Source organism: Arabidopsis thaliana, chromosome 5 (assembly GCF_000001735.4).
Source record: "Arabidopsis thaliana chromosome 5, partial sequence".
Classification (NCBI taxonomy): Eukaryota; Viridiplantae; Streptophyta; class Magnoliopsida; order Brassicales; family Brassicaceae; genus Arabidopsis; species Arabidopsis thaliana.
The window spans coordinates 10,555,396-10,573,992 of record NC_003076.8 but is presented as its reverse complement, the minus strand read 5'-3'; the positions used below and the strand labels follow the sequence as shown (position 1 = coordinate 10,573,992).

The 18,597-nt window shown below is 30.5% G+C and overlaps 2 protein-coding genes across 2 annotated transcripts; one reads left to right on the top strand and one right to left on the bottom strand.

The window, feature by feature from the left end:
- Positions 1–6,862: 6,862 nt before the first annotated feature.
- Positions 6,863–7,147, bottom strand: AT5G28560 (uncharacterized protein; the record flags this gene model as incomplete). Its single annotated transcript, NM_122739.1, has 2 exons — positions 6,863–6,997; positions 7,091–7,147. 2 exons carry the CDS (start codon positions 7,145–7,147, stop codon positions 6,863–6,865), a joined length of 192 nt encoding a protein of 63 aa, NP_198208.1.
- Positions 7,148–14,213: 7,066 nt separating this feature from the next.
- AT5G28550 (separase) lies at positions 14,214–16,271 on the top strand (the record flags this gene model as incomplete). Its single annotated transcript, NM_122738.1, has 6 exons — positions 14,214–14,323; positions 14,488–14,568; positions 15,079–15,223; positions 15,281–15,406; positions 15,520–15,813; positions 16,167–16,271. 6 exons carry the CDS (start codon positions 14,214–14,216, stop codon positions 16,269–16,271), a joined length of 861 nt encoding a protein of 286 aa, NP_198207.1.
- Between the last annotated feature and the right edge of the window lie 2,326 nt (positions 16,272–18,597).

The window sequence follows — 18,597 nt, the reverse complement described above, 5'->3', positions numbered from 1 at the left end:
AGATATGATATCTCTTTCCGTAATCCAAACTAGTTCCCGCAGTGAGGCGATTTTATTGATCAGCGGACCGCATAATACAATCACAATGAAACCGATTTCGCAACACTAGATAGCGGAATCTGCGAACTTGAAATAAACAACAAAGGTATCATTGTACATTGACTAGCATATCAATTTATTTTTCTAACGGAAATCTCATATCCATACTCATCATATATCTAACTTCTCATCGTTCTAAACAAAATTCCTTAATTTGTTGTTTCATACCTACATCACTTTCTCAAAATATTAATGGTATTTTCCAAGAAGGAATGATATTACAAATTCAAGGGTTCGAAGTTAGGCCATGCACCAAACATACCAAAATCACGGACCATCCTTTTGTCATCAAATTCAACATTGATATCAAAATAATTGTGGAATATGAATTATGGCTAAAGATAGAAAAGGAGAAATTCAGAGTTTACAATTACGCTCACTTGGTTTGTTTTCCCTACACAAATCTTGCATTGCCTAGTAAATATTTACTAAACATATGATTTTCTATTTAATAATATCAAAATACTAACATTAGTCTCACCTTAAAATTATAAATATAACAGTAACAATATCGTTTTAAATTAAGCTTACATATTTACTATTCTTGTTTAATAACAAATTCCAAACTTAATACAAATGTAGTTGGGAAAATTCTTTCAATCGAAGGATCGAACCTAAGTGACCCTAATTCATAAACCAAATTATTTTCAAATTATGGCCCCAACCAAATTATGGGAAACTAAGAGCATCCACATTAACTCATCATCAATCCAAACCTTTTAGACCAAAAAGTTCAACACCGCTTGATGCTCTTCCTAAATATGTTCTTTCTAAAATAATTGGGAACGTAGGCCAAAACTCTCGTGCCGATGTTACAAATTGTCTACTTACTTGTAAGGACCTCGTAAACTCAGCGAATGATTTCCAAGTTTTCAAAAAATTAGAATGGCGTATGCCTCAAAGGAAGTCGTTGCTTGATGTTGGAAACTACACTGATCTAATGGTAAAATGCCTACTCCATGCTGACCCCACCGAACAATACGTATAAGTTCTTGATTATTTTTATTACAACAATATAATTGATGGGTTACATTTTTTGAAAAATGCTGCAAATGCACCATCACCTATCAATGAGGTTGTTTATCTCTATGAGTTGATAAATTTGTGCACTGGAGAGTTTGAGATCAGGAAAAAATATATTGACCACCTGCTGAGGAAGACAAATGAAGCTGTAGTTGAAGAATGTAGGAAATATATCAAAACTGCACTTCGTCAAATCGGGATTATGAGAAAGAAAGAAAATATTGCCTCACTATAGAAAATGATCCCACTATACATGTGTAACTTAAATGAAATGCAAAACACATGTGAAAAATGCTACCACTACAAGCTAATGGTCGAGCTTAGTTTACATGGCAAGAAAGAATTGTTATATGATATAAGTTTGCAACATGAAATCCCCAAGCGTGTGTCATCCAATAGATTTGGACAATACATGTGAAACGTGTTTTATCTACAAACAAATGGTTAAGATTATCTTATTATATAACTTAAACACATTAGAGAGTTGGAACCGATTTTAAAAATTTCACCGATAATGTTTGAGGCGGTGAACTATCATCAAACCTCAAAGTAAAATAATTTTTGTCATTTCTTTTACTTTCATGTTTTTCCTTTTTTACTGTTTTAATTTAAATAAAATCCAACTCTTCTATTATATATCTGTGCATATAGTAGTTTCAACGTATTGGTAATATTGTTAAACATCCATTAATCAAACATTATATATGGGGTGAGAAATCAAAATATGAACAAATTAAGTAGCAATCATTTGCAAAACAAAATTTACTTTTAAATACAATTTTCCAAAATAACAAAAGAGGACAACAAAGCAAATGTTAAAGACAAAATCAAATTTATAAAAATATGCATTACTAAGATAAAATGATGCTCTTCTATAGTCCTTTACAACTCTGTATAAAACAAATGCAACGGAAAAACACAATTTCTTACATTTCTTCTATTTTATTTTTTGGAAAGCAAAATGATATTTCTTACCATAACATTTTAGAAAATAACAAAACAACTATAAAAAAAACTGAGAAACATATAATTAAACTTTATTTATAGCTGATCACAAGTTTGTAAAAGTTAAACAATTAGGATTACAACAAAAGCAAACCATACATTAATACAAAAATGAAAAGCTTTACTCGGCAATATTAAGCCATATGATAGGCATAAGACACAAATGAAAAAAACATAAAAACAAAAAAGAATAACAATCACAAAAATAAATACTTAATATATATATGTACACTTACTAATATACCAAACAAAATGTATATATAAATACACCTATAAACTAGGCTTCGAATGAAGATGAACGGTTCAACTGCGGATCAAGTGTAGTGCGGTTCAAATAGTAACGAAAATATATACATACACATATATATTATGTAGATATTTTTGTTACAATTGAAACAACATCGCACCGTGCGGTTTCGCCACTACTTAAATTACCGACCATTAAAAAAAAAGTGTTATCTAAACAATACTAATCAATCACCATTACATGTTAGACATCATTACAATTTAATGCTCTTATAAATAAATAAGGGAAACCTAACATTTACCACACTCAAGGCTTTTACGTACGAGTGACAGGGCATGCACATCATTCTCATCATTATTTTCCATCCATCATTTTGTGTATATGAATTGTACACCTACCAAAGTGTCCATTCATATTGTAAATTCTAATATCTATTATTTTTCGTAATGGATGAACAACACAAAATGTATAGGATACTAAGAGCATCCATAGTAACTCACCATCAATCCTAACCTTTTGGACTGAAACGTTCAACACCGCTTGATGCACTCCCTCGAGATGTTCTTTCTAAAATAGTAAAGAATGTAGGCCAAAAACCCCTTGTTGATGTTTCAAATTGCCTACTCACTTGCAAGGAATTCGTAAATCTCGGCTGATGATGTCAAAGTTTTCAAAAAATTGGAATTGCGTATGCTTCAAAGGAAGGTGTTGCTTCCTATTGAGAACTACATTAATCTAATGGTGAAATGCCTACTCCATTTTAACCCCACCGCACAATCAAAGAGTTCTTGATTATTTTTATTACAACAATACAACTGATGGGTTACATTTTTTCAAAAATGCTGTAAATGCACCATCACCTACCATTGAGGCTTTTTATCTCTATGGATAGATAAATTTGTGCAGTGGAGAGATTGAAATTGAGAAAACATATATTGAGCACCTGCTGTAGAAGATAAATGAATCTGTAGTTGAAAAATGCTGGAAAAATATCAAAACTACACTTTATGAAATCAGGATTATAAGGAATGAAGATTATATCATCTCACTATGGGCAATGATACCACCATACATATGTAACTCAAATAACATGCATAACACATGTGAGAAATGCTACCACTACAAACTAATGGTCAAGTTTGTTTACATGATGTAAGAAGAAAGAAAACAAAACCTTAAACTTTTAAACTTTTATGAAAAATTGATGGAAACAATTATTCATGTATGATTGTTGGTTATCAAAATTCAAATAATAAAGTTTATTTCTAATATAGTTAGCTACTAGCTAAACAAGTTAATCTCGGATAATACAACAAACTAGAGTTCTCATACCAAATAAATATACAACACATAATAATTATCAGAAAATTTAATACACACATCCAAATTAAACAAACAAAAAATATACTCCAATTAAAAATCCAAAAAAACTATATTACTGTGATTTATTAATCAACAAATATATAATATTATTCGGAAAACCTAAAACATAGACGTAAAAATTAATAAACAATATATAGTGCTTATTAAATAATATTTAATAATGACACCAACTTTAATAAAAAATACTACTATTATCAATTAACGGTGAGTGTAAAATCATATATTCGGGCTATTTTGTTACACAATAATTTATAATTGTGTTATCCACACACCTTACAACTCATATTTTTTTTTTTTTTTGGGCAAAACCTTACAACTCATATTGAAACTATAATACAATGAACATAATGTGGGAACAACTATACATCATACCATTCTCAACACAATTTACACCATTTGGTATAAGTTTTTAAAAACAAACAATTAACTTACATCATAAAAAAAGAAGAAGTTACCACTTAGTATTGACATATCAGAAGTAATTATAAAAAAACAAATAAACACTCAGAGACATTGTATTGATGTTTTTTAAATAAACAAATGTAGTTTTTAAATAGTATATAAATATTCATCCGATCTGTATGTAATGTTTAGTTAGGAAATTGTTTTACCTCATTAGAATTCATATAAATAATTTAATAGTTGTATTATTTTAACTAAAATAATAAATCAGTTATTGAAAAATGTGTTCTAAAAATTATAACAAATAGAATGTATTGTATTAAATCCATTAAATTTATGTGAGGAACATTCTGAATTATTTTACACACATTTTGTTTCAATAAATGAACAACATTTTTAAAAGTTTACCACATTTATCAAATATTTAGATACTAAATCATTACATTAATTCAACGTTACTAACCACAAAAACTATTATTAAAAAGAAATATATATACTCTCTTAATCTTCCACATATATCTAAATCTATACTATATAAAAGTTGAGGCTATTTGTCTCTTATGCCGTCCACATTAGATTTTAAACAACCAATCGCGTATAGCCATCTCATTAGTTAATATTTTTGATATTATAATTATCACCAATCATTGTTAGACATTTCATTGATTAACATTTTTGAAATTATAAATAGTAAAATAATATATAAAAGTCAGAGAAATATTCGAAAATATAGAAAATTGTCTAGATATTCTTAAGTAGAAGTTTTCCAATAAAATTTGTAAAACTTTTGGAAAATTAATTATGATAGTTTGTCCAAAACATTAAAGAATAAATACTGAACTTCTTCCACACAATTAGGATTCAACACATGATTAGGATTCAGTTTCAAACGAATTTACTCTCATGCGGCTTTGATTTGGTTTTTCCATGCTACATATTTTGTGATTTTATTTTATTATGAACTTACCTTGACTATAAATCAATATTGCTTAATATTTTTGCTGATTTTTTAATTTTTTTTTTCTGTGCTACGTATTTTGTGGTTTTATTTTCTATGAATCTACCTTGACTATAAACTAATATTGTTTAACAGTTTTTTCTATGAATCTACCTTGACTATAAACTAATATTGTTTAACAGTTTTGCTGATTGTTTACTATATTATTTTCTACTTATTTTGTGGTTTTAGCAATTACAAGGTATGATTGATCCTACAATTTCAATAACGCTCGAATTGTTTCTTCATGTTAAATATATATATATATATATATATATATATATATATATATATATATATATAGAAGCTGCAAACCACTTTTACATTATTTTTTTAATTATTGTCAAACAAAAAAATATGTAAAAGTGGTATACATGGGAAAATAAAAAATAAACAAAAAATTTATTAGCATTAACCAATATCAAAAATAAAATGGAAAGCAAAGAAGAAGAAAAAAAAGCAGAAGAAACAAACAAAAACAATTTGCGATGATGATCTTTTTTTCTTTCTTTCATGACTGTAAAGTTTAATAGCATCAACCAATATCGAAAATAAAACGGAAAGCAAAGAAGAAGGAAAGAAAGCAGAAGAAACAAACAAAAACAATTTGTGATGATGATGATGATGATGACGACGAGGAGGGTAGCTCAAGACAACCATTTCCGCACATTCTTCTTCTTGTTTTTTCAACTCGTTATGTTGATTAAAGGAAGGTGAAACAATTTTTTATATTGAAGAAAAATAACAAGAGATGACAAAAAAAAGAACAAGAGAAGCAAAGAGGTGAATCTATATATTACAATCGTTAATTTGAACTCTGTTAATGAATGATTTTTTTTACCATGTAGGTACTTTACGTTCAAGGCTTCATAGAAAACCAAAGATGGATGTGTGTTTGCCAATTTAGTAATTGGTGACAACTCTAATCGATTACGATGATAACTATATTAATGATGGCATGTGACTATATATATTTATTTATTTTATGACTATTCCTATTACTTGAGTATCTTTTTATCATCAAGATGAAGCAGTATTTGGATAAGACTAATAATCTATATTAGTCTCATGAATTTTGTTAATATTTTATTTGAGAAGTTAAGTCAAATCTATCTATCTACACATCAAATTATAAATATCTTTTTTTTTTGTGCAAAGATAGTTGATTTCATTCATTTCCAAAAGGAAGAAAAGCTTACAAGGTCTTCAACCTCTTGGTTGGATACAATAACAATAACAAAGATCAAATTTGCAAGAGAATGATAGATAGGTTTAAAACAATAATTCAACATGAAAACCATAAGGCCTTGGAGACAAGAACAACCAAATGAATTCCAATCCGGGAGCTAACTATCAACCTCGATCGAGATGAGGTTAAGAATGCAAATTTATCCCCCTTCATAGAAAATATTTCATCGAGCAATGACCGGAATATATTTGTGAACATGAGAAGCCAAGGAGGGCTTAAAACCAGGCTAATGTTGAGAATGATACAAAACCAGATTAAAGAACTTGTCGAAGCAGAGATGGAATAGAGTCCACTTTCAATCCGTTCAAACTGCAGACAATTCAATTTTAGTGGGCTTGTAGAAAATTTTGGAGAAACAAACCTGGGCCAGTCTGGTAAAAAGGTTGAGACTTTATTTTTTAAGTTGGGCCGAGACTGGAGACTTTGTGGGCCTAAAAGTTGACTTCCAAATTGTGGGCTAAGCCCATAAGAGAAGAGCAACATCTGGATTAGGTTTAGGGATAACCCTTCCACCGCCATCTTCATCGCCAGTTCCGACGTGGCAGTCAGAGAGTTCCGGTGAGGGCAGTGAACGACGAGGGTCGCGAAGCATCTAAACTCCAAGGATTTAGATGAGAATTTGAGACTAAGCTCGAGTTTCAAGGCTAGAGAACATTTGGATTCGAGAGGCTTCTCTATTGCCGACTTCAGTACCAACGACCTGAGCAGATCTAAGAGATGGCTCACGGGGAACCACCACCATGTTCTATCAAGGATCTCTGAAGTTCCGTAGAAGGTATGCATGGAGAAGAAGAGTTCAAGAGAAAAAAAAATTTGAAAAAGAGAAGCTAGAAGGATGAAAAGGTTACAAAGGGATCGAAAGAGTTTGCAAATGAATCGAGAAGCAGAGAGTTCCCGACGCCGACGAGAGAGAACTCCACCGGCGCCGGAGAAAAAATTTCGAAGTTGTTCCTCGATAGTATCGTCTGGGAGCGAAACTATTTGCGTGTCTACATCAAATTATAAATATCTAATCACAATTAGTTATCTCAGTAATTAATTTGTTAAGTTTTATATATATAACCAGTCTATAAGAATAAAAGAAATGGAAAAACATCGACAATTATTTATTGGTATCATTAAATTTGTTAATATTTCAACTTCAACCACATTAGTAGCCATTACATTATAACAATTGGATCACATATTTGTTAAAATTTGTGGTTGGTACAATCACATAATGAAGTATTCTTGTTGAACGAGAACTTTATAATTAAGCCTACTAATCATACCTCCAACCCCTAAACACAGGGAAATATTGTTAAATATTTTTGGTCAAAATAGAGTTTATACTTCCGCATAAGGATCACACAATTGAGAATCATGAAGAGTAGATTTGGGAATGAAGACAAACACAATGAAAGGTTGCAAAAAGGCAAAAAAAAAACGATTGATCTATCGAGAACGAATTGTGAAGACCAAAAATTCATATACATATTGAGAAGATTGTGAAAAAACGATTTATTAAAAAGAAAGTGTAGGGATAGGAAGGGAATATGAAATGAAACTATGATTTTGGTTGATTGGGAAGAATGAGAAAAGACCTGAAATATATGGATAAAGCTTATATGTCTTATAGTAATGAGAGGATGTAGTTGTAAAATTTAGGGAAAATGAAGCTCATATATATTGAATTCATGGTTTTAGAGATTAAAGACTTTTTCAGTAGAATGTTATCTTTGGAAAAGCAGCACAAACTAAGATAAGGTGAGGAGAAAAGAAGAACAATATTGTATTTGCACATACGATGATAAGAAAGTCTCCACCTAATATATGATACATCCCAACAACTTAATTATTTCATGGGATTTAATCAAAAATATTGTTAGACCAATTAAGTTTTATGGGCTCTCACCTCAAAACCAATTGGCAACGAGAGAAGTAACCATGTCCATTATATACTACTCAAGTCTATTCCAATCTTTCAAATGGTGCATTTTTCTCCACATGATTATATCCACAAAATTTAAAGAAAGAGATAAATTTACGTAAAACATATTAATTAAGTAAATGTTATTTTTTGAAAGAACGACAAACATAATAGTTGTATGAGAGTTTTTTAAAGTTGTATATTAAATTGAACTATTTGCCATGATAATTTTAACATATATTATTAATTGGTAGATATATACAAAGTTATATCTCAAACATTTCAATAAATATTATTACTCACAAACAAAATTTTACTATCAATTCATAAAAATAACCTTAAAAATTGGATATTGTAACAACATCAACTTCTAAACTCTCTACCAGTAAAATATAATTTAATAAATATTCAAACTTTTTTAATAAAACAAAACCATCGAGTGAAGTTGGTATTAAAATTAGTAAATAAATACACTATAAACCTCATTTCCAGGATTATAACTTTTCTAACTCATTTATAATAAAACCCTAAAATATTTTCCCATCAGAATAACGTATACCAATTTCTAAAAATTAATATCTATTTAAGAAGATTAAAGAATCTTTTAAACTTCTCTATGAAAATAAAAGAAATGGAAAAACATCGACAATTATTTATTGGTATCATTAAATTTGTTAATATTTCAACTTCAACCACATTAGTAGCCATTACATTATAACAATTGGATCACATATTTGTTAAAATTTGTGGTCGGTACAATCACATAATAAAGTATTCTTGTTGAACGAGAACTTTATAATTAAGCCTACTAATCATACCTCCAACCTCTAAACACAGGAAAATATTGTTAAATATTTTTGGTCAAAATAGAGTTTATACTTCCGCATAAGGATCACACAATTGAGAATCATGAAGAGTAGATTTGGGAATGAAGACAAACACAATGAAAGGTTGCAAAAAGACAAAAAAAACGATTGATCTATCGAGAACGAATTGTGAAGACCAAAAATTCATATACATATTGAGAAGATTGTGAAAAAACGATTTATTAAAAAGAAAGTGTATGGATAGGAAGGGTAGATGAAATGAAACTATGATTTTGGTCGATTGGGAAGAATGAGAAAAGACCTGAAATATATGGATAATGCTTATATGTCTTATAGTAATGAGAGGATGTAGTTGTAAAATTTAGGGAAAATGAAGCTCATATATATTGAATTCATGGTTTTAGAGATTAAAGACTTTTTTATATATATAGTTTAAAAGGTCATTGTTTAGACCTAAGCTTGTTTTTATTAAGAGATATATTTTTGGAGAGAAGAATTCAATCCCTGCATAGAGGATTCCGAACTCCTTTTTACTTTTTTCATATTATACTAGGTTAAGCCCGCCTAAATAGGTTCAATAACAATCCTAATCTTAGCTAAATCTACAATTTATCTATTTCCTTAGACCATCCCTATACATGCCGCTTTAATCTCCTGAATCTACAACTCAATTTACTGCTTTATTGTCTTTTACTTTACTTATATTTCTTTTTGCTTAATATCAAACATCAGTAGTCTATTGTGTGATCAGGGGACTTTGTTGTATTCGACCTTAAGTACTATCGACGATCTCTTATTTGAGAGAGTGGTCTTAAGGCAATTTGACCTAAATAACTATGGTTTATTTTTAAATAAATAACGTAGACTTAGAAAAATATTATTTCATATAATTATGGGAGAATTAACAATAAAAAATGTGAAAACGAGATTACGACCAAAAAATAGTATAGAATTATACATAAAACAAAATTCAATATATATAGATATGTAAATTAGTTAGTGAAAAAAGAAAAAAAAAAGTTCAGTTGTTTGTATTACGTACTAAGGAATATTAATTTACTATCTAAAGATAAAACAAAACCTTACGAAATTTTAATTCTGTTCCATTAAATAATATTTGAAAAGATATAGTTATGAATAGGTATCCATATATGCACGTGGGAGCTTAGTTATGAACACCCAATTTAATACTTAACGCCCATTAATTGACATGATAATTTCAGTTATTATATTGCCACATAAATAGCTTTAAGGAATAAACACCATGATAACAAAATAACCATCATAGGATTTTGTTTTTTTTATCATCATCCGAAATTAATTATAGCTCAAACGAGACAATTCCAAGAAATATTATTTATATATGTGATATAATACGGTTTGGTGTGAATTTTCTGCACCAAGTTATCCGCTTTACATTACCACTAGATATTGATCCGTGGTATACCGCGGGTAAATATGTTCATTGAAAAAGTTATATATATTTTTGTAAGAATAATATATTCTTGATACATAATTTTTATCTATGTAAAGCTTGGGTAATTCATGTTTTATTTTCTGATATTAGTGTATATTAGTTTAATATTATAATTCAGTATTTTTTTTGTGGTAAGGATTTTTTAGAGTTAATAAAGATTTAAACTTGTATTATTTAGAGATTGACCCGCGGTACACCGCAGGTTGATATTTTTGTTAGAAAGTTAAAGATTTTTATTTTATTAATATTATTTATATATAAAACATAGTCAAAAGGTACATCATATGCCTATATTTTTATTAAAAACAAAAATTCATCTATAGATACATGCTATTTTGTTTTTCTATGTATGATAATATGATACACCACGGGACGATTTTTATAACATTTTTTGTTGGGATTTAAATTTTTATATTTGTTTTGTTAATATTTTCTTAGTTATTAATTATTTTTTCTTAGTTGTTAATTATGTTTTCTTAGTTGTTAATTATTTTTAATATTTACTAAGATATAGATTTGATCTGATATAAATGTTATTTTAATATAAAATTGTTATCACTTAAGATAAAGTGTGTAGAGTTAATATTGAATTTATTATGATGAAATAGATAGTTAAACTGTATAGCAAAATTGAATGTGCTAGATGAAAATTTATTTTAATTACTAAGTTAAACATATAAAAAGTATTTGTTACTATTTAGAATTGAAATATCATCAATAATATTGAGTGAGTAGGAATAAAATGTATAATAAAAATTATTATAAAATAGAATATGTAATATTATTAAGTTAAATATCAAAATTTTTGTGAAGATTACTATTTTACTATTCGAAATTCAATAATAACAATAAAATTTATATCTTAGACCCGCTTATATAGGCGGGCCTTATCTAGTTAAAGATAAAGAGAACTTTGTGAATTCTTCATTGTCGTTTTGCAATTCCTCCAAATACAAAGTGAATGTAGGCCATTCGTTTAGGGAACACACCATCTTCACCAAATCTGAACAGTCTGTAAAGAAAGCTACGTATTGGTTGTCTTCTCCAATCATATACTTCATCGCCCAAAGAAGAGCTTCCACTTCTGTATATAGAGGAGATCGACCTCTACGAAGATTAACGGCGCACATGGTAGGTGACTCTCCTGATGATGATGTACAACACCATCCTAATCCGGAAAATTGATCACTTTCTTTCCATGATCCGTCAACAAAACAAAGAAAACCTGAATAGTTAGTATGCTGTGAGATATCCCTCACCCGAGATCGAGCTCCTAAATTCAAATGATCATGGCTTTCAACATGAAGCTCAACTTGTGCTTCCTGCCATAAATGTTCCTCTTTTCCGCTAAACATAATAATCCCAAACGATAAGGATATTGTTACAAAAGAATAGTATAAAAATGGTAGGTTTGCAAATACTCCTAATATTTAAGCCATTTAAGTTGACCTAAACACCACATTAGACGACCAATATAATAAATACATATATATTTCAAAACTCAAAAGTGATTCTTAGTCTTTCTTTTCACAGTTGTAAGAGCATCATTACATGGGGAATTTTAGAGGTTTCTTAGGTTAATTAAAGATTGAAATTTAATGTTAAATGATCAATAAACCTTAGAGCAGTTCTTAGCTTAGAGGCGCTCTTAGGTTTAGTGCGGGAGCGACGTGACAACATTTTATTGGTTGTATTGGTAAATATTAAAGGTAAAAAAAATTAATCCCATGATTTTTCTTCCTCCTCTCTCTCTCACTTCGGCGACAACGCCGAGAAAAAGCAAAATCAGAACGATTTGTAATCCGTCAATGTTTCTAAGATCAGGTTGTCGTCACACTGTTAGCGCATCATCTCCACCAACTCTGGTTGTCCATGGTGTCGGCGGTTCACCAAATCGGCGTTGTGGGCTGGAGAAATTGTCAACTATTTTCACCAAATTTTCAAACTTCGTATTGGAAATAGGATTTAATTCTTTAGCAATGGGTTTTTGAAGGCAAGAATGTCTCTCTGTTGGTATGAATTGATGTGATTTTACTTTTTAGAAATAAGGGTTCACTTCTCTCTGTTTCTTGCAACATCTCTTAATAGATATATGTTTGATCCGCCTGCAGAAAATGCAGACATCTTGGCCAGAAATTTGTGAAGCTCGCTTTGCTTGGAACAATGTCAGTGTTTTCGCTTTTAGTGAATATTTTTTGTTTGGCGTTTGCTGTTTTCTGGTTTATCAAATGACACACATCGTATTTTGGGTTGGCCAAGACATTTTGGTAACTTTCGTATCTCTCTTTTTTCTCGTCACTCAATGCATCTAGAAGTCATTTCCTCTCATTATTTCTCCGATCACCGCTTTTGCTATTTTTGTTAACTATAAAACAAAAAAAATTGAAGATACGTAACATCGACCACCTACAAGCTCTAGCAAACAAAAACCTTGCATTACCAGGTAAACACTCAAATTTTATGTATCCAATTAAAAATATAAAGAAACTTAATAAAACAACAATAATATTAATTTTGGAGATGTTGTTGGACAAATAATGTTTGTCCAATGACCAAACCTTGCTGATGAGACTTCAAAAGCTTGTTTGGTCGTACGATTTAAGGTGGATAGATAAGTGTTGTAAAATTTTAAAAATATATAACAAATATTATTTAGTTGTAAAATTTTAAAAATATATAACAAATATTATTTAGAAAAAATCTTACACATCATCGAACTATATCTTTATAATTACGGATGTTATTATCTACTTACAACTTTGGGACAAGGCAGCATCAACTTTCGCTCACAACTAATCACAAAACGGGGCAAAGAAAATGTCATGGTGGTAAGAACTATTAATACAAAACTCTTTGGAGGTAACATATTCATCATTAAAAAAAAAATACACATCATACTCACATATAGATTAATAAAATTTCTGATTTATTTTCATAGGTAACCTATACTTGAACTCAACAACAGCCACAAGGATATATTTTGATTCAACTCTTGATGCAATCCAAAAATTTACAAAAGAGTAAGATTTACAAAATATTCTCAAAAACAAGCACATACGATTCCATTGACTAATTTTAACCAATTGTTTTATGATCCATATAAATGAGAATAGAAGAATGAGAAACATATGGACATGCCGACACCATGGAGGGAGTGAGGAACAAAGAATTAGTTTTGATCGCTGAAGATTTGTAAAGCTAACGAACATGTATTAAAACAATACAGTCACTAAATTAATCTGCACAAAAAAAAAACTAATCTGCACATAAAAAGAAAAAAACAATACTTACTAAACATGATATATTTACTACACTTTAAAAAGTCTTCGGATGCTGAATTTCTCTACAATGCATATGTTGTCAGCGTTTTTAAAACAAATGGATGGACATACAGATCTTGCAAAGGTTGTGAGCGGAATTTAGAGAAAAGAACAACACTTCTACGATGCAACAAATGTGTTTTCTCAAATGAGGAGAGAATTCTGAGGTATTAACAAAGTTGTGATGTTATTATTTAAGCAATTTGAAACACAAAACATTTATAAGAAATAGAAAAAAATCTAACTATTTGATACAAACTCCAAAAAGGTACCTAATGGAGCTTGCTATTCATGATGGAGAATATGGTGCAACATTTGTGATTTCCGACAAGGAAATGAGGAATCTTACTAACAAACCAGCAACTACACTCATTGTAGAGCAAATGTTTAAATTATCATAAATACTACTTATATAAATATATTTAAATTATATTTGAGACGTAGTATGGTGTGCAGGAGTTTCGAAACCATTGGGTGAGATAGCAGTTGTTTTCTCTGAGGTATCTTTTTGCCTCCTTAACATGTACTTGTGTCTCATACTGGTTATAGGATAGGATATACTGATAGCTCGACTTCTTGGCAGGGTATACCACAAGCTGATGTGATTCTAAGACTTTATTCAGCTGGACGGTCCGTCTGTGTATTTGATCTTAAGTAGAGAGAAAATGGTAAAGAAACCATGGAAAGTTTAGGACTTCGAGCTTAACTTGGTGACGCTGATATATGGAAAAGCTTAGTTTCTTTATTTGGTATGATTAACACATACGGTGGTGAGAAGACCACTAAAAGAAAGAAGAATACTAAAGTCCAAACTAAACCCAAAGCCGCGATTGAATACACTCTACCTAGCCTTGATGGTCTGAGATTTTTGTGCCAACCGCTTGCCAGCTTGATAAATTTTGAGAAGAAAAAGTTGATGTAGGAAAGAGAATTTGCATGTTATACTAGTCAGCTATGTGTATTGCAGGATATGTTTCTCCAATTTTCCTATGGTTTACGCTTCCTTAAAAGGTACATATGTTTTTCTCTACTATAGGTCTAAGAAATATCGAATGAATTCTGTCCTCAAATACTTTGCGTAACGGTTCAGATGTATTCTGGGTTAAATGTTTTGCTTACCTTTCATTTCCCTTTTGCGAGATGGACCCCTGACAAGGAATGCCTTGGAACTGACTTTGACAAGACTCTGCTAAACGTGGTTATGGCTGCTTTTATTTTTTCCATGAGAACCCTACGTAATGTAGATGTCAAACGCTTACTTGCAATTGTCACAAATCAGTGGAAGGTTTGTTCAGACTCTTGTTTTTGCAAACCAATTGCCTCAAGGTTTCCTTTTTTTCAGATCACTAACCGTCTAGTTGAGGATGTAATTGCTAGTCCGTGGATTTCACCTCCAGAGCTCAAATTTTTATTTGCTTCATTTCACGATATCAGTGTAGCTTTCTACAATAATAAGCACCTAGAAAAGGTTGCATATCTTAGTGACCTATAATTCTGTTTGCCTTGCATAATCCTTCCCTGCATATTATCTTTAGAAGATTTTGCCGCCACATTGATGATGGTGTGTACTTTGCATTGCAGGCTTCCATGGTGTTCAAGCTATGTATTAGAACAGTGTGGACTTGTGTTAGACTCCTCTGTCAGATATATGTAAATAAGTCTGACCTATCTGAGGATTGTCTTCCCAAAGAAGCAATTATTGATTTTGTGAGTGAAGCATGTAGCAAATCTGCATTTTATCTAGATAATCTCCATCAACATGGTGCACGAGAAACCGAGAAGTTGCATGTGTTTATTCTAGAAAATTGGCCTGAAGCTGAAGACCTCATCAAAAAGTTGCCAGACCCTACACCGATAGTAAAGCAATGGGTTAAGGTACCAGTTTTGGCTCTCATTCACATTACGCTAATAATTAAGTATCTACTTTCAACTTATTTGAATGCTTCTGATGATTGCGTCTTATCACCAGATACAACGCAGACATCATGAGACTCAGAATCTGCATGGCTCAGTTTTATACTCCTTGCAATGATCCTCTAAGAGAATTTCGAGGAGAGGAACCAGAAAAAGTTTTAGAGCATGATCTTTGAATTGGTGCGATAAATAATACCAAAATGTATGACGGGAAGAAGTGACATGTACCATGCATTCTAAGTTTACATCAGAGAAAGAGTTGTAATGTTAAATGCAGTGCTACGTACTGAGTTATATTAGTCTAGCAGATTTAGCTAGTACATGAGCTTTTCTTGGGATGTGCACAAAGGTGTAGCCGTGTAGGTATGATCTCCCTCAACCATGTTTTTGATGTCCCTCATATAAGTGGCATACTGTGAATATATATCACAACAATATCACTAACTCCTTGATATCCAAGTCTTGTGATTTTGTGTTAAGGCCATCCTAAGTGCCTCTGCTTCAGCTTCAGCAGACGTCTTCATGGCGCTCGCAGTAGATCTTCCTCTGACAATCTCACGAGTTTTTTTGTTATACATTATCCAACCAAGTCCGCTTGCTGGAAAGGTGAACTCCATGAAGCATCTCTTTAACGCGTGCAATCTATGTAGAGATTTCTCCTTGTTTTTGCCCACATTCTGTTTTAATTTGGATATCTTGGTTATTTTGTAAAGATACCACTTCATTCCAAACATTGAGGTCCACGATAGCCTTTTGTTAATGAGATCAGGGATATTCTATTGTTGAAGATAAGACAATTCTGAGATTTCGAAATTCTCCATTCTAAGAATGACTGTGCCATAGATGTGGGGAACTAATAACCACAGAGAGATTGGGGAAAGTTTTTTAGGTGAATGTCATGCGCATCATTCTCCTTGGATAAAACCTAAGCTCCAACAAATTAGACTTGGTATTATTCATGGAGTGTTAACACATTTTGAATGTAAAAGCTATCATCTAAACAAAAAAAAAACTCGATTTACTTCATCTTGAATGTTATCCCAAGACAAGTGAAATATGACTAGTTGTTTCAATTGCTTTTAAGTTCAGTTACTGCTATACATTCATGCTTACCCAATATACTCTAACAAACTCTCATGCTAAAACCAATATAAAACTAATCAGAGAAGTATACCAGTTCATAAGCCTTCTTTATTACCATCTGTCGCCTTTTATCCTAAGGAGAGAGCCCGCTGACACCAAAACAATAATTTCTAAGAAATACGGATATCATTGCTCACCTCCTGCGTCTTGGTTACTATACTGGTATGACCATTACTCTGCTGGCTGCGACATGCTTTATCTCTTACGCTGAGCTCAGGCCGAAGACTTCTTTTGAGCATGTATCAATCATTCATGTAAGTCCCTGCCTTTTTGTAACCATCAATTCAGGAATTGGTTCAAGTTTTGCAACAACGTTTCTTTTAATAACAGGAATCTCCATCGAATTGATGCCATTGTTGGTAGAATTACACCACCATTCAAAAATGCATTGCGTGATACTACGATTCTAGTAAAACTATCTGGTATTTCATTCGTGTTTCTCAAGGCGTCATACTTGTGTGTCATGGAAATGTTGAAATTATAACTCACCACACCTAACAAGTTGAACATTTTATGCACTCACCCATTAATTTTGGTCAATGTGAAATAGTACAAGTTTAAAACTATTAGCATATAACTAAATATCATAATCAAATATACCAAAACTATATATAATCAAGTCTAAAAGAAACCTTACGTAGTCTAATATATAAAGGCTTTAGATTAAACATGTATTCATACAAATGCATACTCATTCATTTACATTTGGTAAGGTTATTAAGGAAATATTATTTATTAAAAACATCAGATTTACGAATGTATCAATATCTACAAGAGTGTTTCATTTTGTATCATTTGAGAAATTGAAGGTATTGCTGTTGGATACTCAGACCATTCTCATTGGTAAGTATCTGAAAAAGGATATATGATGAATAAACTATATTATTTTTATTATTATTTTATTATTCAAATAAATTTAAATTAATTAATTAGATTACACCAATACAATTAATACATGTGGCAAAATAAGTGTGTCAGAGTACCTCAAGGTTTCTGGGCAGAGAAACGTTTCTCTCTCTTTCTCCTTTCTTTTCTATTTTTTTATTATTTTAATTATGAGAAACAATGAGAGATACCACCGATGGAGATGCCTTCAGAAATGCTCTACCATTCACATTTGCTAAGGTTATGTTTGTACTATATTAATATAATTTAGAAATTTGACAAAATTGTTTTTTTAATCCATCTTAAATTATATATATTAACTTAACTACTTAAGCTATATAATATTGAAGATAATCATTTATATAACTCATCAATTGTTTGTTTTATACCAAACAATTGTTATTTGTATTTTTAAACTATTATAGTGCTGTCTACACTTTTGTTAAAAATAGTTGAAATGCTTAGAAAGTTTTCAACTTCTAAATATATGCACTATTATTATTTCTATAGTGTTATAACAAACTTATAAAACTTAAAATAAACAACTAAAATCATTAATCATAAACTTGAATTTCTGTATATTTTTGTATAAGAGGCATTTATCTATAGTTTTTGTTCTTTATTGTCAACAAAATTCCTTTTGAAATAATAAATTTTCAAGTCCAAAACTACAAAATTTTATAACATCTAAAAAATTAGTTTTCTTTTCGAAAAAAT